This window comes from Salvia hispanica, chromosome 4 (genome assembly GCF_029641045.1).
Source record: "Salvia hispanica isolate PSC_SH4W2 chromosome 4, Shi_PSC_v1, whole genome shotgun sequence".
In the NCBI taxonomy this organism is placed as follows: Eukaryota; Viridiplantae; Streptophyta; class Magnoliopsida; order Lamiales; family Lamiaceae; genus Salvia; species Salvia hispanica.
Window position 1 is genome coordinate 844,088 of NC_142695.1, and position 20,519 is coordinate 864,606.

At 34.9% G+C, this 20,519-nt stretch overlaps 4 protein-coding genes and 1 pseudogene across 4 annotated transcripts; 1 reads left to right on the forward strand and 4 right to left on the reverse strand.

The window, feature by feature from the left end:
• Window positions 1-298: 298 nt before the first annotated feature.
• On the forward strand, window positions 299-1,441 carry LOC148926991 (F-box protein At3g07870-like). The gene has a single exon (XM_089070193.1). The coding sequence runs from the start codon at window positions 299-301 to the stop codon at window positions 1,439-1,441; it is 1,143 nt and encodes a 380-aa protein (XP_088926319.1).
• A 1,211-nt stretch (window positions 1,442-2,652) lies between these two features.
• Window positions 2,653-5,527, reverse strand: LOC125197549 (UDP-galactose/UDP-glucose transporter 2-like). Its single transcript, XM_048096315.2, has 6 exons — window positions 5,178-5,527; window positions 4,867-4,895; window positions 4,579-4,780; window positions 3,471-3,713; window positions 3,287-3,388; window positions 2,653-3,202 (listed from the first exon to the last, which is right to left on the reverse strand). The coding sequence occupies exons 1-6, from the start codon at window positions 5,301-5,303 to the stop codon at window positions 2,840-2,842; spliced, it is 1,065 nt and encodes a 354-aa protein (XP_047952272.2). The 5' UTR covers window positions 5,304-5,527; the 3' UTR covers window positions 2,653-2,839.
• Window positions 5,528-8,543: 3,016 nt separating this feature from the next.
• Window positions 8,544-12,034, reverse strand: LOC125193677 (uncharacterized). The gene is made up of 3 exons (XM_048091521.2): window positions 11,355-12,034; window positions 9,361-9,481; window positions 8,544-9,283 (listed from the first exon to the last, which is right to left on the reverse strand). Exons 1-3 carry the CDS (start codon window positions 11,895-11,897, stop codon window positions 8,748-8,750), a joined length of 1,200 nt encoding a protein of 399 aa, XP_047947478.2. The 5' UTR covers window positions 11,898-12,034; the 3' UTR covers window positions 8,544-8,747.
• Window positions 12,035-13,311: 1,277 nt separating this feature from the next.
• Window positions 13,312-14,544, reverse strand: LOC125192801 (large ribosomal subunit protein bL17c). The gene is made up of 2 exons (XM_048090462.2): window positions 14,326-14,544; window positions 13,312-13,877 (listed from the first exon to the last, which is right to left on the reverse strand). Exons 1-2 carry the CDS (start codon window positions 14,507-14,509, stop codon window positions 13,468-13,470), a joined length of 594 nt encoding a protein of 197 aa, XP_047946419.2. The 5' UTR covers window positions 14,510-14,544; the 3' UTR covers window positions 13,312-13,467.
• A 2,725-nt stretch (window positions 14,545-17,269) lies between these two features.
• On the reverse strand, window positions 17,270-17,982 carry LOC125196908 (dehydration-responsive element-binding protein 1E pseudogene; annotated as a pseudogene).
• Window positions 17,983-20,519: the final 2,537 nt, after the last annotated feature.

Below are 20,519 nucleotides of genomic sequence, written 5' to 3' on the forward strand. Positions count from 1 at the left end.
AATTAATAAAAGAATTCGAAATAATTTATTAATAATAGAAGAATTAGTCTAGAGATTGATTCACTCTGCATATATTAATATCGATCCTAGAAAGAATATGATTCAAGAATTAGCATTATAAAATTCACAATCACAACCTGCCTAATCTTGTTCTCTTCTCTCCGAGCTTGATTAATCCCCAATTGCTCTAAACTATGGAAATCGATAGGTTGAATGATCTTCCACAAGAAATCACCATCGACATCCTCGCAAGACTCCCCGTTCAAACCATCATGATTTCCAAATGTGTTTGCAAGTTATGGCGCGATCTAGTGGAGTCCCCTTACTTTGTCTCGTTGCATTCTCATCATGCGGCCTTGACCTCTGCCGCCTCCCTGTCTTTGAAGACCTCAAATTCTCAAGGGCTCACAGTCTCTTGGGGTTTATTGGTGGCAATGAAATTATACAAAAACCACCAAAAGGTTCGATTCTCTACACTCATACTTTTCCGGAGCCTAATAAGCCATTTATACATAGCTCGGTTAATGGCTTGCTCTTCATGATCGACTTTGAATCCATGTCGCAACTATTCATATGCAACCCAATAACTCGAGAGTATGTCACGATCAAGATGGGTCGTGATTGTTATTCATGTCAATATGCATTTGGGTTCGGAGTGAGCAAAAGTGGGCAGTACAAGCTTGTTAGGGTCTATGCTGAATGTAATTTTCCCGTTACCTGTCAAGTATACAATCTAGGAATAGGGCACTGGAAAAGCATCACAATTGAGAGCCAAATGACATTTTGGTATCAAAGGGGACATGCGCCTCTTTTGGTGAATGGGAATCTTCATTGGCTTCTACTTGATGCTTTCTTTTACCCTCAGAGTATTTACTGTCTCGATCTTGAAACCGAGCTATTTGAATCTTTTTCTTGTCCTCATAATATTACTGTTCAAAATCATGGTGGTAGTATGCAGTACTACTCGCTATCTGCTTTGAACGGACGCTTGTGCTTCAGCGACAATGCCGATGATGATGTGATTATAATATGGTGCATGAAGAAATATGGAGATGACAAATCATGGACTAAGGATTATGTTATCAACAGAAAACCATTTATGATCAGACTTCCTGAATATCTTCATAACCATACCATGACTTATATTCCTTATGATTTAGATGATGATTTTATTTCGAATAGGGAAAATCTTGATTTAGTTATAAAATACCAAAATCGCTATCATGAAATGCTTTATCCCGTCAAAGCATTCAAAGATGGCGGGATCTTACTCGCATTGCGTACATCTGCTCGACTATTTTACTACTCGGATGCGACTAAAGTTATTCAAGAGATCAAGAAAGAGAGGAACCATGCTAGTTCCAACTTAGTTATTCATAGTCCGAGTTTTGTTTCGTTAAAATCCTTGGTGATGGAGAATATGAGGGTTAAGTTGCTTTAGTTAGGATTTTATTATGGTTATATAGTGTCTTGTTTGTAAGGGTTTTATTTCATACTACAATTTTATATTGTTGTTTGTTAATTATTTATGTTGAATTATTAGCACAAGTGTAATCCAATTCTTATTATAATAGACCATCTATTTTTTTATGTTGGGTGAATGGAACGAATTAAAATTTGATTGTGTATTGATATGAATCTCAAAGAGAAGTAGAAATTGAGATGAAATCAAAAGAAAAGTTAAAATGGATGGATGGACTGAACACGCCGAAATATTAGAGAAAATAAAATATTCCATAAAAGAGGAAAAATTAGGATAAATAAAGAAAAAATAGAATAACACATTTAAATATATACTATTAAATTGGATTGCGGTTATTAATGGGAGACATAAAAACACGAAAGTTTGACATTTTAGTGGCAAATACTACTACCTGTTAAGCTTGACAAATATTTCTATTCTAATATTTTTATTTCTTCCTTTTTTGAACATGTAGGTATATGAAAAGATAATAAAGGTCCCCTAATATTATTTTAATTATATATAAAAATTAAATAAATAATGTAGGAGTAAAATTAAATTACAACGTCCAATCAGTTCTCGGGAGCGATTAAGGAAAAAATATATGGAGGGGTTTAAATAAGAATTTTAAAATTATTATGCATGAATGTAGAATTAATTAATTCGTGAAGATTTATCAGGTATATAATGAAACTCTTTATTGGATGAAATGCTTCAAGTAGGATCTCGAATACCATTATAAAAAAATTGTTTTATTTTTACCATAGTAAATTTTGCTACAAATGTATTGACTTTATACTATGTTATCATATTTTAACGAAAAATATACTACTCCCTCCGTTTTTTAAAAATAGAGACATTTAAAACGACACGAGTTTTAATGCACAATTTGATAAAATAAGAAAGAGGAAGAGAAAAATTGGTAAGATAAGAGAAAAAGAGAGAAAAATTGATAAAGTAGGAGAGAGAAAAAATAGTAATGGAATTAATGTTAGTGGATTATGGGTCTACTTTAAGTTGTTAATTATAGTGGTATAAGTGGTAAATAAATTGATACATATGAGAGTATAAAGATATCGTAAAATAGAAAGTTTGAAAATTGCTATTCGGTTGAAATAATGCCCATTTGTTGGTGTATTTTTAATTTGTAAGTGATGGGAAAAAGGAAATTGTAGTACAAGCCTCAACCATGTCAAAATATATTTATTCAATCTTTCCTTTTGAATTTTACATTTTTAACATATATGATTTAATTTAAATTAACAAAAAAACCCAAAAATTGGCAGGAAATAAACTTTGCACTTCTCTACTTGCCAAAGCCAAGCCAAAAAACACAAGTAAATGAAGAAAAATTAACTAAAATTCAATTCTTGAATCCTAAACCAGTGCCCTTTTCTCTTCATCTTCCTCTTCCTCTCCATCTTCTGTACTTCCCTTCAGCCCGCTGAATCGCCCCTGCGTGGGGGCAGAATCCGGCCGAGCAGCATGTGGCATGGGTTTACTGTCGAGGACGAGCTTCAGCACGATGCCCATGGCGATCAGGATCAGCCCCGAGCCGTGCTGTTCAGTCAGCGGCTTGGTGAAGATCAGGTACGACAGCAGCAATGTCACGGCCTTTCTCGCTGTGGTTATCATAGCAGTGGTGGCAGCTCCAAAAAGGGCAATGAGTGATAGAACAGAGACTTGGCCGATAAACGTAGCCATCGCTTCAAACACGAGCACTCCGTAGACGTAAGGATGCTGCACAAATACATCAAAAAAAACTGATTTAGCTAAAACAAAATAGGTAAAAGTTTTACGAAAAATTTAAATGAATCTACCAACCTCATAACAAGAACTCCATGCCCTGAAGAGCTCTCCAGTCAAAATCATGGGTGCCAATAGGAAAGGCAAGCCAACGACCGTCGAGCAAAATAGCATCTCCATCTGTGAACCAATGTACGTAGTCAAGACCACATTTTTTCGTCACTGCTGCAACATGAGAGAACTATAATGAATTTATAAGTACCTGGGTTGTTTCGGGATTCGTAGTAAAGATAGCTTCCTGGAAGTTCCCTAGAAACGAGTCCATGACTAGAGCGCCCACAATCATCACGATGCCAATGATATTGAAGTTGGGGGAAGTGTTGGCATCGGCTAAGGTGAAGAGAATTAGGCCGATAACAAGGAGGATAGCTGAGATATACTCGTGGATGGGATACTTTCTTCTCAACCCGGGGATAAACGCACCCATCACCATAACAGGGATCACCTAAAATCCAACATCGAATCAGCTAATCAACTAACTTAAAACATAAAAATTAGTTGGCTTCTTAGTAGAATCAACTAGTACTAACCATAACCAAACAGTTTCCAGACTCTCCACAGACAAATCATGCTACAACACATTGTTAAACAGTAATAAGTGATGCATCAACCAAATCAAAACCGAACCTAAACTCCAACATCAAACCAACCATCTTCTTAGTCAAATCAACTAGAAGCAATCATAGAAGTCTGTAACGATGAATTATGCTACAGCCATAATCGGAAATGTAACATTTTGTTATGTTTATCAATCAAAACAACTAGAACATAAACTCCAATACCAAATTAACCGTCATCTTAGTCAACTCAACTAGAAGTGATCAAAACCAACAGACTATATCGATGAATCATGCCACAGCCCATAGGTAGATAGTAGCCAACAATGCATCAACCAAATCAAAACTGAAAATGTTACAGTTCACATTATTATGCTTAGCAATCAAAACAACAAGTACCTAACTCCATCATCAAACTAACCATTTTCTTAGTCAACTCAACTAGAAGCAAAAGCAATCAAAACCAAACAGTCTCTATCAATGAATTGTGCTATAACACATAGTTAAACAGTAACAAGTGATACATCAACCAAATCGAAACTGAAAATGTAACATCAAAACAACTACTGTAGTACCTAAACTCCAACATCAAAATACCCTTCTTCTTAGATAGTAACCAACAATGAACCAATCAATGAATTATGCTACAACACATAATTAGATAATAACCAGCAATGAACCAACCAAATCACAAGTGAAAATGCAAACAATGCTCACAACTAAATACGGATCAAGAGTCTGCAAGGTTTATACCTTGGTGGACTTAAACATGATCTGAGCCGGGTAATTAAGATAAGCCAATGAGCCCTTCGTTAATCCATGGGAACCCATAAGCACAGCCGAGAGCTTCACATACGTTCTCCACGGATTCACCATTTGCTTGGTGGTGAAGCCCTGCAAGTATATAAGCACCAAATATACAAAGCCTTGCACAAAGGTGAAATACCAACCAAAGCTGCAAAAACCATCACAAAAATCACATACTATTATTAGAAATTTGAAGCGCCGGTTTGATAAAGTCAGATCAAGACTCAGCCAAACCTGAAATTTAGGCGATTGTAGACATATTCCTGCAATTGGATAATAAAAAAACAAGAAAATTCCATCATTAGTCAACTTTCTCATTCACCATCAACATAGCCTGAATTAGATCTGCATTTCATCAACTAAAATCAACACAAAACCCATCAATTCAAATGACATAATGCACACTCTTCAAGATTTCGAGTCAACGAAAAATCCCACAATCTAAAAAATCCCTCTTTCTCCTTTAATCCCACAATCCATCAATCCCAATTTCCACCCAATTTCACCCAAGATTCAAACCAAAACAAAAAAACACACACACACACCTCACAAATCCCATTGACGAGGTAGCCGAAGAAGAACCCAGAAGAGCAAATCAAGAACTGCTGCCACGTGGGCCTCCCAGTCAGAGAAATCCCCAGCAGAGACCTGGCTTGATCCTCCTTCTTCATCTACGAAACGAATAAAGACTGGAGCTTTTATACGGGAATAAATAGTTTAGAGGCAAGAGAGCATTTCTCTTTGCATGGGCTTCCCTGTCTCTAATGGCGGAAGGAATGAAAAAGACTAAAGAAAAGGGGACTTTTGTATTCGCAAGAAAAGCATCAAAATTTGGCACACACTTCTTTGTTTTTCTCTCTGTGTGTGAATATAAATATCTCTGCGCGTCTCTTGCTTCGTCAAAACACATAGATTTATATTCAATTGTGTGTGAGAGAGAAGATGGCGAAATCCATTTGAAAGATTTAAGGGTCAATTATCATTTAATTAAATTTAATAAACGGTAGGATAATACAAGTAAGGTAATACTACTATTAAAGATTTAAAAGTCAATAAAGGATATAAATCTGAATAAGAGATATTTGCAATTATATATCCTATGCTTTGACCTTATTGGAGATTATACCCAACTTTTAGATATTTTATTTGTTTTCTTAACCCATCACTTGGGTTTTTTTTACAAGCTTAGAATTTAAATTCAGACTTTGTCAAATGTCAATAGTTATATATTATTGATCGAGAATTATTCTCATCGGTTTTGTTGTGTGTGCGATAGAATTCGTGTTTTTCGATGATTTATTTTACAGTTTGGAACTAACTCACAATAAAATTGATAATACGAGAGGACATCGAGATAACTCATAAGACGTAAAGGGCTTCAATTGATCGAATTTTGAAAATGTCACCTTAAGCTCATTTAGTAAAACAAAACGGACGAATTTGTCACAAAGTGAAAAATGTGCATTATTTAAATACTTCTAAAAGCATTTGAAATTTAATTTGCAATTTTTTTAGGTACCCGTATATGAGTATTTGATTGATGTAGATTTTAATGAAGTTTTTTGGTAGATTATACGGAAGTAAGTGTGATTTTTGGAAAATAAAATAATATTTATAAAATTAAAATATTATGGAGAATGAAAGATCATGTTTATAAGGAAATACTAGTATATTGTTTTCGACACTAACTAAGATAAAAAATTCAACTTTCTAAATTTCAGAAAATTGTATTAGTAATTACGGATCTAGAAATTTTCGAAATATTAGGCTATAGTTTGAACAAAATTGATACAAACAATACGTAATATTTTTTGGGGTTGTTTGGTTAAATTAAGTCGTGTCAAAATGGAAACAAATCAAACAACGAAAAAAATGTACAAATTACAATCATTTATCAATCTCGAAGAGCTAATAAATTGAGATTTATAAAATTTAAAGATTTAGGAAAGAATGATTGAATAATTTAGAAATAATGTCGTTACCAAGAATCTTTGCCGTTATTGGAAAATTAAATAAAAGAAGATTCATTACTTAATTTATTTATGCTCGTGGTTTAATGTTTGTACTCATCCTAGCAATAATAATTACTTTTGTGCGTAGTTTGTGCGTCACAAATTAATGATTTTGGCAATGATGAATAAATCCAAACCGATTCCTTATTTGCATGCCTTGTTTTCAGCTATACAAAATTATCTATTTCGAAAATCACTTTTTCTTTTCAAAAGGTTTAATTGGATCTATATTTTATAGCTATATTACATTTATAGCACCATTTTCATTTTTCCAAACCTGGACAGAACAATACTCAATCTTTTAATTTATTAAATACTTTTTGAAATTTGAGACCTTTAATTCTAGAAATATTTGGTATATAATTGATGTATTGTGACAAATTTCACAAATAAGTAAACATTATTAGTTGCCATTGTTGAATCTGCTAAGACTCTAGAGAAATTTATACTACTACCAATTAACAATTATTGACAGTCAAGTCATAAGCCAAAATGCTATTGTCATGGTTGAATCAAAAGGCTCGAATAGTAAGAATATGGAGTACTACTATTTAAAAACAAAAATGGACAAATCAATTAAAATGGGAAGTGATATTATCACAATAAATCATAAGGAGGTACCATGTTTTTTAAATAGTTTTGTAATCATATTTTCACAATAACAGGATAGGTGGGCTTTTTTAAGGGCCCAGATGTTTATAGTTGGATCCAAATACTACCCAAAACGGGCTTTCTGGAAGGGCCCATAATATATCCAATGCATGATTTTAAAATACTATTCGAGGTCTGTATAAAATCCCAAATAATTACATTTGTGATGCTATTCCCTAATAGTAGAGGTGCCAAAACCGCCGGTTTCGCGGTTACGGTTCGTTCAGGTTTTAAAATCGCCGGTTTCGGTTCCGAACTGGCGGTTTTTCGGCATTTTTTTTATGGTTTTTCACAGTTCTGAACCGTCGATTTTTTGTGGGCTTGATTTCACGATTTTTCGGCGGTTTTTCGCGGTTCCGGTTCAAATTTTTTTTATCCTGAACTGAACCACGGTTCGAAAATTGACGGTTTCAGTTTGGATAAATTCTCACGGTTTCAGTTCGGAACCATAACCGGCGGTTACGGTTTCGATTTTATCCGCCGATTCGATAAACCTTGGGCAGGTCTACCTAATAGTACTTCATGCACAAAATTATAGTTGTTTGAAATAGAGTTGTAAGATAAATATGGGGATCGACCGACTTCACCGCCAACTAATGGATGCCTCCAAGAATCTTCATGTCAGCCACAGATCCCACAACAGCTCAGCCTTTGCCCTAAGTGTCACCAAGAAAGATATCTAGAGTGAGAAAATGATTTTGGGTTTTAAAAAACTAAATTTGGGCTCAAATTGTTTTGCTTGAAAGATACTAATTCCCTCCACTTTGATCGTTTAAGAAATAAAGTGCAGAATTCCTCATTGTCCGCGCATCCCTGCACCTACCTCTCTATGCATTACCAATCCCCTTTCTTGTTTTCCGGTGACTCGGCGATGATCGTCCATTCCCGTTGCCGTGAGCGCCCCCCATCCGGCCAAACTCTAACGGCCAAAGCCACTACCTTCACTATCATTTTTCACTATGTCCGATCTCATGAGTTCTGTTTCCTAAATCCATCATAGGTCATGCAATAGAAAGGTACTATACATATAATGCAACTATCCACACACATTAGGTCATCAAAATGTACAAGAGTACTCTAATTTAGTGAAAGAGATTATCTTACCTCACGTAACTAGAGAGAAAGATAGACTTTTCCTTGGTTATTATTCCATAAAGAGAAATAAATTTCAATTGGGGAGTCCATATGTTATAGACTATTCAAATGGGTCTCGGTATAGGTCTTTATCCACTTTATTCACCAAAAATATTAAAATCGAAAAAGGCTAAATTAATATTGAAATAAACAAGTACTACTAGCTACTAAAATTATTCTCAACAAGGGGTTGAAAAGCTGGTCACACTATAGCCATGGCCTAATGAAAATAAAATAAAATTGAGAAAATATAGTAAACACAAACTATCAAACTCATCATAACTTATATTTATTTAATTTCTAACTTGGTTTCCTTTCCTAATTCATGATCTCTAGCAACACCTCATTCAATAGGGCATCACACACCTCAATTTCCAACTCCAAAACCACCTCCTTATATTCTTGATCCAATCTCTTCCATTCTCCACCATGTTCCATGTCTTCAACATAAGCTTTCCTGTTCTTCTCCACCTCCCATTCCATGAACAACCCGAGGGGGTCATGCCCGTCCATCCACCCTCGGGAAATCTCTACTAACGCGTTATGATCAGATAGGAATTCGCCTCGTTGATCATTGGATATCCTTTCTCTGAAGAAATCTAACATCAACTTATCTGCCTTGAATTTTAGGCCATAAGATGGCATGATGGTCTTCACTTGATCAAGCAATTCGAGTGCCTCGTCGTCTTCTTTTTCATCATCACTTTCTTCTTCTACTTCTTCTTCGTCTAGGAAGGTGGATGATTCAGTATCGGATTCTAGTTGTGATTCAAATCGTCTAGTTAGGTTTAAGGGCTCGAGCTTCGCTAGACACTCGAACCTTTGAATCTTCTTCAGGAGTTTCTTCCTTGTTCCTACACAATAAAAGATTAAGAGATTGGGAAACAAGCTAGTATAATTTTTTAAAGAAAGAGGAAGGGGAAAAAATCACCTTCCATAAGAGCAAGCCGATGTTGGAAAGGCGAAGAAACTTCATCTTCCTCATCAAATGGACAGTCCAGCACAGACACAGGACTGAACTGCTCCTTCTCTTGATCACTTGTCCATTGCTTCTGTATTTCATCCACACATTAAACATAATTCCCTCATCTCAAAACGTCCAATAGTTAATTAGTTGTTTACATAAGCCAAATTTGCATTTTGAATCATGGAGGTGACATATTTATTGAATCCATTATTATGATGGACACAACTCAAATTTGTTTCCCTACATACAACGCAATCTTGGACATTCTAGTAAGTTAGAATTGTATGTCCAATCCAACAAGGAGGGAGTTGAGTTGGACCCCACCCTACCCCAAGGGCAAAGTTTGTTGATTGAGAAGTTGCATTTCATAACAATAATGTCTAATTAATGAAGAGCTTTTTCTTTGTCAAGTTCCCTCTACACTTGTAGGGGCCTCCCCCAACTCCTAAAAACATTATCAAATGTACTCCAAAATGTTTTTTTTAGTACAAAACACTCAATCCAAAATAAATGGCATGCTAGCAGTACAAAAACAGATCATAATAACAAAACAAGCCTTAAAATTTACTCCATCTGTCCCGGATAATTCGTCTCACTTTGACCGGGCACGAATTTTAAGAAATGTGTGTAGGAATGAGTTAGTGGAATATGAGGTCCATTACCAAAAGAAAGTGAAATGAGACAAATTATGTGGGACGGACCGAAATGGAAAAATGAGACAAATTATCCGGGACGAAGGGAGTAAAATACTAGTAGTACTAGTACATAAATATGAGAATAATAAATTAATGACAAAAAAAAGTAGTGATCTCATTGCAAATCTAAACTTAGAGTTTGGAACAAAAACACTACTTATAAAAAAAGATTAAAATATGCTGGGCCACATATATATGGTATTTTATTCAGTCAATAGAAAATATAAAGCCAACCAAACCAATATAAAATGATTGACTACTCTACTTATTATAATAATTAATAATTAATACTCGTCAGTTACAGGCCGGTATGGTATACCAATTCTCCTACCGAATAAAGAAAGCAAATTATATGATCTAAGCAATCATAGGGTGTCGATAAAATTCAATTTCACAATACTACTATATCTTAAAAAATAATTCAAGACTTCATTCATAGGTTTCAACTGTTCTCGTTCAATTATATACTTTGAGAAGACTTATTTGTTTTCAACGAAAACTGGCGACGGATAAAATTAACTATCGTCACCAGACTATGACCCCTTAACTAATTAATTTTTGTGAAGCAACTAAACAAATACTAAAATTGAAAACAAACAAAAACAAAGGCTAAAAATAGTGGAACAAGTCTAATATTCTCACACACATATTGAAAAATGTCAACGGATCAAAAAAAACATCAACAGGAAAATGTCAACAGAATTTCAACGGTAGTCAATAATTGATGCTATGTTGATATTGTGTTGACATTAAAATCTTGAAATTTTACTGTGTTGATATTGTATTGAAACTGCGTTAAAGCTGTGTTGAGGAGTTTTGAGTTTGTAAAATATATAAGTTTGCATTTTATCACAACCCTATCTATCTATCTAAATATATAAGGGTTGTGATAAAATGCAAACTTATATATTGTACAAACTCAAAACTCCTCAACACAGCTTTAACGCAGTTTCAATACAATATCAACACAGTAAAAATTTCAAGATTTTAATGTCAACACAATATCAACACAACATCAATCATTGACTACCATTGAAAATTCTGTTGACATTTTCCTATTGATGCTTTTTTGTGATCTGTTGACATTTTTCAATGGTGCAGATCATAGTTTTGAATTTATACAATATTTAGAGTTTTCATTTGATCACATATAAAATAAGCCCCCAAAGTCCAAATTATGTACATTTATTCAATTTTTTCTACTTCACATTGTAAATAAAAGCTGTAATTATGTAAATTAATTAATAAGTAAAAATGTGTAACCTTTGTTTGGGTAGAAGAGTTGTTATCTGAGCTTCCGCCGCTGCACGTAGTTGAATCGGCCTCAGGCGTCATAACGACGTCGTTTTTGAGCTGTGGCGGCAAATCCGAAGAGGAGGAATTCCCGCCTTCCGACGCAGTGAAACTTTTGCGATCCGGCGCCGGCCGCCATTCGTCCTCCTTCATCAGCTGCTCAAACGATTTCCACCGCCCGATCTCCTTCCTCTCCGGCCTCCTCCTCCAGAACAGAAAAAACGAGCTGCCGAGGCTGAGATCGCTCCTCTTCTTCATCCTCTCCGCGGCGCCGAGCTGGAGGCGTTTCACGGCGCTGATCGCTCTCTGGAGAGCCGAGAGCGCCGGATTCGCCGGCGGTTTGGCGAATCTCGATCGAGGTCTAGTCTGGCGGCGCCGGAATCCGACGGTGGTGCAGCATTGGCGGCGAGGGAATGATTTGAAGCCGTTGGATGAGCATGAGCTCATGTCTTCGAGCAGATGGTCCTTGAGCAGCAGCGGCGCCCTAATTGGCTTCATCGATCGATCATCCATCGCAACAATCAGGCTATGAAATTGAAAAATTAAGGTGAAGCGAAGCACAAGTGTTTAATTGATCAGAGCCTCATTGATTGAATGTTTGCATTTAAAAGTGATGAATGAGAGAGAGAGAGACGGTTTTAAAGGGTGAGAATAAGAAAGTGAGAATTGAAGCAGCTTCTTATATCGTGGCCAGAATTGAGCTTAAATTTGCAGACTGAGTGATCCAGACAAAGATACTCCCTCCGTCCACCATTAAATGTCTTATGAGTATTTGATAGGCACGAATTTTAAGAAATTGTTCGACTTTATGAAATTAAGTAGATACTCCCTCCGTCCCTGAAAATTTGTCACTTATTTCCTTTTCGTCCGTCCCTAAAAATTTATAACCTTTCACTTTTACCATTTTTTTATAGTGGACCCCACATTCCACTAACTCATTCTCTCTCATATTTTATTTTAAAACTAATACTCCCTCCGTCCGCGAATAAGAGTCCCGTTTTTCCATTTTAGTCCGTCCGCGAATAAGAGTCATGGTTCACTTTTACCATAAATGGTAATAGGGTTCCACCTTCCACTAACTCATTCCACTCACATTTCATTTAAAACTAATATATACAAGTGAAACTCATATTCCACTAACTTTTTTCCACACTTGCATTTCTTAAAATCCATGCCGTCCATGAATGAGACTCCTAATGGCGGACGGAGGGAGTATATAAAAGTAGGACTCACTTACCACTGACTTTTTCAACCCACTTTCTATTATATTTCTTAAAACCCGTGCCGGGTGAAATGGTGACGAATTTTGGGGACGGAGGGAGTAGAAAGTTTGGTGAAATGTGGGATCCACTCACTAAAAATGATAAAAGTGAAATGATATATTTATTGGCAGACAGATAATAGAAAAAATGAGATATTTAACGGCGGACGAATGAAGTTTGTTTTTTTGATATATGGGCCGGAAATGGGCATATAATTTATTAGTGTGATGTAGTTGGGCCTTTGTAGCCCAAACATAGAAGCTTTTCTCTTTAATTAAAACACGCACTATAAATTTTTAAATTAAAAATGGAGAAATAGATCACATGGCATTAATTAATGGGCTGGTCACACAACACAATCATATGGCTGGACTATGGTGAAAATTATAATTTTATCAGAAATGAAAATATTGTACTATTAAACATATAAAAGTCAATTAATTTGTAGTCAAAGTACCTGTATAAAAAATATTAGAATTTTGGTATTCAATCTCTTTGTTTGCACTCAATATAGAAATGTAGAAAAATGTACTAAAAATGAAAACATAAATATAACAAAGCTTCACATCAGACTAATAATCACTATACAATGCACACATTCTACTTCAACCGATTTGATTTCAATAAATGTAGTTAAATCAAATAACCAAATTACAAAATGTTCATACCTGCAAAGCATCCTTTAAGAAAGGAGTGCAAAAATGCATCAACTTTCACTTATAATTCCTCATTGCTCAATTAATTTACACGCACAAAACACAAGACACACCCAAAATCTCTCTACAAATATCACAAAACACAAGCTTAATATCGATCACAGCCTAGACCAGTTCGATGTAAGCCATAGGAGCATTATCCCCCCGCCTCGGTAATGTCCTGATTATCCTAGTGTACCCTCCTTCTCTGTCCCCGTACCTCTCCCCGACCTCCGCAAACAAGGCGTGGACGATTTGCTTTTCGTAGACGAAGCCAAGGGCTTGTCGTCTCTTGTGCAGGGTCCCGTCCTTAGCCAGCGTGACCATCTTATCGACATACTTCCTCATCGCACTAGCCCTGGCTCGGGTGGTCTTTATGCGACCATACTTGAGAAGCTGGGTGGTCAAGCCTCGTAGAAGAGCCTTGCGCTGGTCGGGAGGCCGGTTGAGCTTGGGCACCTTCCTCCCGTGTCTCATGGCAAAGAACCGGCTTCCATTGTCGACCGTGGGGAAGCAGTGCTCAAAACTAAATGAATCTGAGGATCAAATTAACCTTATGGTAAGTAAGTACATTACAAAAGGGTTGAATTCCATAAACATACAACTACATCAAAGATAATGATGATAAGATAACAATTGGTAATAGCAAGATTTTTGCAATCATCATTAATACTATGAAAGAGATGAGATAAAACAAACATATTCTTATCTAACTCATTCAACAGTCCAACAAAATCAAACCTTTTCAGTAGTATCATCAAATCCCTCAAAATTAAGCTAACTTTGACATCTGCGAAGACAATCACTTGTTCCAATTTTTTCATTTATTTTCGAATTCATTCATTCTCCAATATGTACAAAAACCCCTAAATTTATCCATCCATCCGAAAACCCCTAAAATTGAGCAAATAGAAAGCATCGCAAAATCAGTGATTAAACAAAAAGTCGAATTCCAATTCCAATTGCATAGTTTATTTGTGGTACCTGGAGAAGAGAAGATGGGCAGCAACGGAGCGAGACCGACAAAGGAGTTGAGCGGGCTTGGGGCAGACTTAGGGCGAGCGATTTTGAGGTTTGAAGGAGAGAAGCCGTTGGGAAAGCAAATAGAAGGAGGGGAGGGGAGAGCAGCACGTAGAGAAGAGAGGCTAAACGTTGAAGCAGACGCCATTGTTGGATATCTTGCTACGAGTTTGGGTGGAAGAAGAAGATATGCCGCTATCCGTTTTTTATAGTTTGGATTTGGTATAAAACGGTACCGTTTTGGTTCTATGGAGTACTTTTTTAATACTTTTATTTCCTTCGCGAATTCAAATATGCAAAATAAATTGGTTTTAATACAAATCATTTGGTATAAATATTATAATTAATTCAAACTTCCAGGCAAAATTAATTAGCTATCAGTTTAGATTATACTCCTTCCGTCCTCCGTCTCGCATTAGGAGTAGCACTTTGACCGAGCACGGATTTTAAGAAATGTAAGGAAAAATTGGTTGAAAAAGTTAGTGGAATGTGAGACCCACTTTTTAATATTAATCTATACATATATAAAAGGCGAGTTTTGGCCTTAATTTGAATATTTATGAAATCTGGGTATAAATTTGAACATTTATAAATTTTGAGTATAAATTTGAATATTTATAAATTTTAAGCATAATTTAAACATAATTAGTCAATACAGTTACACTCTATATAAAAAGAATAAGTTATTACCGTTACTAGCTTAAATTGATATGGGAATATTTTACTAATAATTATCAAATTTGGTAGATGACGTTTTATGTTATAATTCCATAAGTAATCAAATATTGAATTTTAATTTAAACATTTTATGATTGTGCCAATGGACGGTTTTCAATTGAATAATACTAAATGATTTACAACCGTTACAAACTTAAATTTATAGGTGAATATTTATATTTATGATAATAATTTCATAGGGTTTGTAACATCCAAAATAGTAGGACTCTTCAATATTGTTCTATAAATATGTAGCATGGGCAAGATTATAATTCACTTTTTTCTTGCCTTTCCTCATTGCATCAAAATATACTGCAAAAAAAAGAATTTGATGCGGTACGGTGCAATACTTTGTCAGTCATTCGATGCGGTGCGTGTGTGTTTATGAATTCATTCAACGTGGAGACAAACTCCAATGTAATCTCATTGGAATGTATTTTCCACGACCGTGTGGTATGTGTTTCGTTTCTTATCTTATTACATTTTTTTAGCTATTTATCTAAAACCATTAATTGTTTATTTTTTCCATGTAGGGCACTAGGATTCAAGCCATGTTTAAATCAATTGATCTAATCAAGCAGATCATGAATTCACAATTACTATGTGCTCTAGAACACGAATATCTGAAGTCAACGACTCCAAGTTTTCAAGATTTATGTATACATTTAAAACAAATGATCTAATCAGGCAGATAAAAAAACTGATGAAAAGCCACTCTTTAGTACTCCCTATTTTAGTACTACTGTTGCAATTGTATTAATATTTATTATTGTTATTATTATTTGTGTAATAACATTGTCTTAAAGGATGCACTATTTGACACTTTTTAAATATCTCTAAATTATAATATCATTATTTATTTTTTAACATTGTTGTTGCTTCTATTTTTTATATGTATTATTCGAGCAATTGTTGACTCTGGAAAGATTATTACACATGACAATTCTCAACTTATATAAATTAAAATTGTTGATTCATAGTAAGTGTTAATTCATTGGTTTTTTTTTCTTTTGTTTTCCAACATTTTGTTTTTGTTGATTTATCTAAATTCGTGTTAATAAAATTTATGTATATTGTTTTGCATAGTACTGACGATGCCATGCATAAGTTCTTTGTTTTTATGGGATGTTTTTTTGGCATAAAGAACCATTGGGGAAATCATCTTAAAACCAAAAGACCAAAATTTTATGTTGTTATAAGGGTAGAATAATAAGATTCTTCAAGATGTATGTTGCTTATGTTGTCTTTCAAGGTTTAATATTCTCTAAAGACTTCAAATGTGTTCATTATTTGAAAAATATTCTTTTATATTGTTGAGTTCACCTTTATGGGAGGTTGGATTGATAATAGATTGAACACGGGTCAGTTACTGTCTGTGTTTCGATTACATGATCAATAAAGTCTTTAACATTGTTAATAATATTATTTATTTAATTTTTATGTTTGTCTCTATTTATTTTTTATTTTATAAATATTATTTACTTTTATAAAATTTATATAATTTTATTTGTAATTTATAAATCTTGTATAATTTTATCTTTATTATTTTATTTATTTAATTGGCCTTTTAATTTTATGTGAATAAAATTCAATGGGTCGTGCAACGCACGGGGGTTGATACTAGTTTTATAATAAAATGTGAGTGAAATGAGTTAGTGGAATATGAGACCTACTTATCATTTATGGAAATTAGTAACTCTTAATTGGGAACTGAGCATTGTCCCCACACCTCTTAATTGGGGACGACTAAAATGGAAATTAGTAACTCTTATTCGGGGACGGAGGGAGTACTCATCTCTCATCATAAATAATAAACAATCAGGTTATTAAATGTTTAATTGATCAGAGCCTCATTGAATGAATGTTGGCATTTAAAACTGATGAATGAGTTTTAAAAGGTGAGAATAAGAAAGTGAGAATTGAAGCACTTCTTATAATTATATGGGCCAGAAATGGGCATATAATTTATAGCCCAAACATGGAACGTTTTCTCTTAATTAAAACACGCACTATAAATTTTTAATTTAAAAATGGAGAAATAGATCATATGGCATTAGTTAATGGGAATGTCACACAACACAATCATATGGCTGGACTATGGTGAAATTTCTAATTTCATCAGAAATTAAAATATTGTATCAAACATATAAAAGTTAATTAATTTGTAGTGAAATTAATTGTACAAAAAAGATTAGAATTTTATCTCTTTGTTTGCATTCAATCAACAAGAACTAGTACAATAACTAAGAGTAAGCCTACAAACTCTTTTTCACAATTTTGCTATGGCTGTCTAATCGATGAGTAATCCCATATTAAAAATTCGGGTACCCGAGCTCGAAAATAGCCTATGAAAAATATTTAAAAACTCCACAACTCCAACTCCACCTCCCCGTCACTCTCCACCTCATCCCAACTAAATCTCCGCCCCGGGAACGGCGGAGGCGACATCAGAACCGCCTCCGCCAGCCCCGCCACGCCCGGCGCCTCGCAGACGTCGTACATCCCCGCCTCCGCAGAGGCCTCCCCGCCCGGGCGGAAGGCCTCTGCGGCCGAGGCCGCCGCCCGCCTCAGCTCCCCGGCGTCCTCGGTGGCTGGGACCGCGAGGCGCCAGGCGGAGTCGGGGAAGTTGAGGCGGGCGGCGGAGCCCCGGAGCGCGAGGGCCGCGAGGTCGTGGGCCCTCGCGGCCATCTCCGGGGTGGGGTAGGTCCCCAGCCAGACGCGCTTCTGGCGGCGGGGCTCGCGGAGCTCGCAGACCCACTTGTCGGAGCTCCGGAGGCGCACGCCGCGGTAGACGGGGTGGCGCGTCTCCTTGAACTTCTTCCTGCCGGCGCGCCGCTTCGGGCTGGCGTCGGACGGCGTCGTTTCTTGAAATCCTCCCCACTGCATACTTGACTTGATTTTTGTTATTACGGTTATTTCAGTTAGAGAGTGTGGAGTGTGTGTGGATATATATATAGGTGCATGGGGTGTGTGTGAATGGAAAAATGGTGATAGTGAGAGTGAAGTGGGAAAACATGGGACATACGCAATACACACGATAATACGCGGATAAGAAAAGAGGAAGGTAGTACTTTTTATGTTGACGTGGCACAATACTTTTCTTCTAGTAGTACTACCAAACAACAAATTTGAAATAGGATAATTTAATTTTGACTAGAGATCAACATTGATTCTATGTAATAAGATAGTCTTATGGAGTATTAAGTTTGTAAAGTTTGGTCTCAAACAATATGTTTTAGTCTAAAATTAAGAACTCGATTAAGAACTTAACGATCACATGTATTTTGATAAAATTTGTGGCTGAATTCTGCATCTATATAACTCAATTAATCTAATTAATCTAATGATAATTAATCAAGTTAAATAGATTCAGAATTAAATCATTAATTTGATCAAATCATGTTTGACCATCAAGTTTTTAATGAAATTGTTAACCTTGAACTAAAACATATTATTTGAGACCAAAAAATAATAGACTTAATATATAAGAGTAAAATGTTTTTAAGAAAATGTCGCGGACCAATTTTAGATTTTAGTCTTTAATTTAATAAGCATATGGGCTTTGAAGATACAGTATTACTCTATATTCCTTCCGTCCTACAAGAATAGGGGTGGCAAATCATGCTTGTTGTATCGTTATCGTGTATTCCTTCCGTCCTACAAGATAAAGAATATGCATTTTTAGTTGGGTATGAATTTTAAGGTACAATTAGTAATTAACTAAGAGAGAGAAAAGTAGAAAGAAAAATAATTAAAAGTAACGTTAGTGGAGAAGGAGTCTCGTCTCATTAAAGAAAAAAAAGTTTTTAAATTTAAAAAATGTATATTCTTATGAGATAAATTAAAAAGAAATAGTGCATATTCTTATTGAATGAACTGATTATTATTTAGCTATATTTTATGTACCAATAATAATCTAGTAGTTTTGTTATATTAGTATGGGATATGTTTTAACATGTGCGAAGTAGTAAAATATCCATGAATCTCTGTCTCTTTCAAGCTCTCTTACCCCTGTCCTCTCCGACCCATCAATTTGGTTTTTCTCATTTTAAATCATTATCATGACTTTCCCACGTTTTATAAGTTTGGTAAGAACAAAATGGATTAACTGCTTGTAAAATTATGTGATTTGGTTATATTATAGTTTATGTCATACATTCCAAACTTTGAATGACCAATAAAAACATTCCAAGAAATTGGAACTACCCTATAACCATTTTCCAGGCAAACGGAATGTTGAATCATAAATTGGTGTACACGTAGGTGGCGTTCGATTTTTAAAATAAAATAATATCAAGATATAATCTAGGATTGAGTTGTGAGATTATTTTAGTCATAAGGGGTTAACTATGACTAATTATCCCATGATTATCCATCTAAGATTGAGTTATGAGGTTGAATCTCATGAACCAAATACACTATAAATTTAATCGTGGATACAATCTTGCACACCGAACACCCTCTATTATGGTGATTTAGATAAATAGTGACAAGCATGTGTATTAATGTGACAACGTGAGCGACTTCGTTCTAAGTCAAAAAACTTCTTAAATAATTTGTCAAATAAATTGGTTCATTATTAAGAAACTTGAAAATTCATGATTTATTGTTAAAAATTTGAAAGGTTAAGGATATATCATAAATGAGTTATTCTTCGTGACTATAGGTAATAAACTCAATCATAAAACTAAAATTGAAGTGACGAGTCAATCTATCAAACGCTCTAGTTTTGAATATTACAATTTCAAATTATGTAAAGAAAACATACCCAACTCAATCAAAGGTTATCACATTCTTCTCTCCATTTAAATCCATTCCACAACTCACTTATAAATTTTTTACCATCAAATCGATTAGACGATGAAGTGTAATTTATTTGGTAAAGACACTTCTTCATCTAAGAAGTTAACATTCAGAGTCGTGACGAGGTAGACAGAGAACCATTATCAGACTCTCTTAAATAAAACAATTGCCTCTCATTTGTTCGAAACTCTTCACACTTTGTGTTAAAGAAAATTTCATGATATCTCAGCTTTGCCACTTGATATTGAATAACAGTTGATTGGATCAAAAATAATGAAAGCCCATTGAAGAGCCTTGGTTTTTTTAAGTGTAAATGGGCCACCATATCTTTATTCATTATACTTTAGTAGAAGGTAAATCCCAATTATTTTAATATGCATCAAGTTTTATCAAAGACACTTTATTGGACAATTGAATTGTCACATGGTGATTTCGAGGATGATGTGTTATTGTACCAAAAAAAATTAAGGTGCACACTTGGAACAAATCGTCACTCTCTAGCGCCACATCATGATTTATTATCCAAATATGAAACCCAATAATAAAATTGATATAAAAATCATGATAATGTCAACATAAAATTGATAATATATGGAATACTATAAAGATTGGGATATTTTCATATTTAACAATATTTT

Excerpts from the sequence above, each read along its gene's own strand:
- LOC148926991 (XM_089070193.1), top strand. The coding sequence starts at position 299 with ATGGCGCGATCTAGTGGAGTCCCCTTACTTTGTCTCGTTGCATTCTCA.
- LOC125197549 (XM_048096315.2), bottom strand. The coding sequence starts at position 5,303 with ATGAAGAAGGAGGATCAAGCCAGGTCTCTGCTGGGGATTTCTCTGACT. Across the intron at positions 4,781-4,866 it reads TACAATCGCCTAAATTTCAG|CTTTGGTTGGTATTTCACCT; the intron begins GTTTGGCTGAGT and ends TGGTTTTTGCAG. Across the intron at positions 3,714-4,578 it reads TCATGTTTAAGTCCACCAAG|GTGATCCCTGTTATGGTGAT; the intron begins GTATAAACCTTG and ends GTTGGATTTTAG.
- LOC125192801 (XM_048090462.2), bottom strand. The coding sequence starts at position 14,509 with ATGGCGTCTGCTTCAACGTTTAGCCTCTCTTCTCTACGTGCTGCTCTC. Across the intron at positions 13,878-14,325 it reads GCCCATCTTCTCTTCTCCAG|ATTCATTTAGTTTTGAGCAC; the intron begins GTACCACAAATA and ends TTTGATCCTCAG.
- LOC125193677 (XM_048091521.2), bottom strand. The coding sequence starts at position 11,897 with ATGGATGATCGATCGATGAAGCCAATTAGGGCGCCGCTGCTGCTCAAG. Across the intron at positions 9,482-11,354 it reads ACTCTTCTACCCAAACAAAG|AAGCAATGGACAAGTGATCA; the intron begins GTTACACATTTT and ends GATGAAATACAG. Across the intron at positions 9,284-9,360 it reads TCGGCTTGCTCTTATGGAAG|GAACAAGGAAGAAACTCCTG; the intron begins GTGATTTTTTCC and ends TTTATTGTGTAG.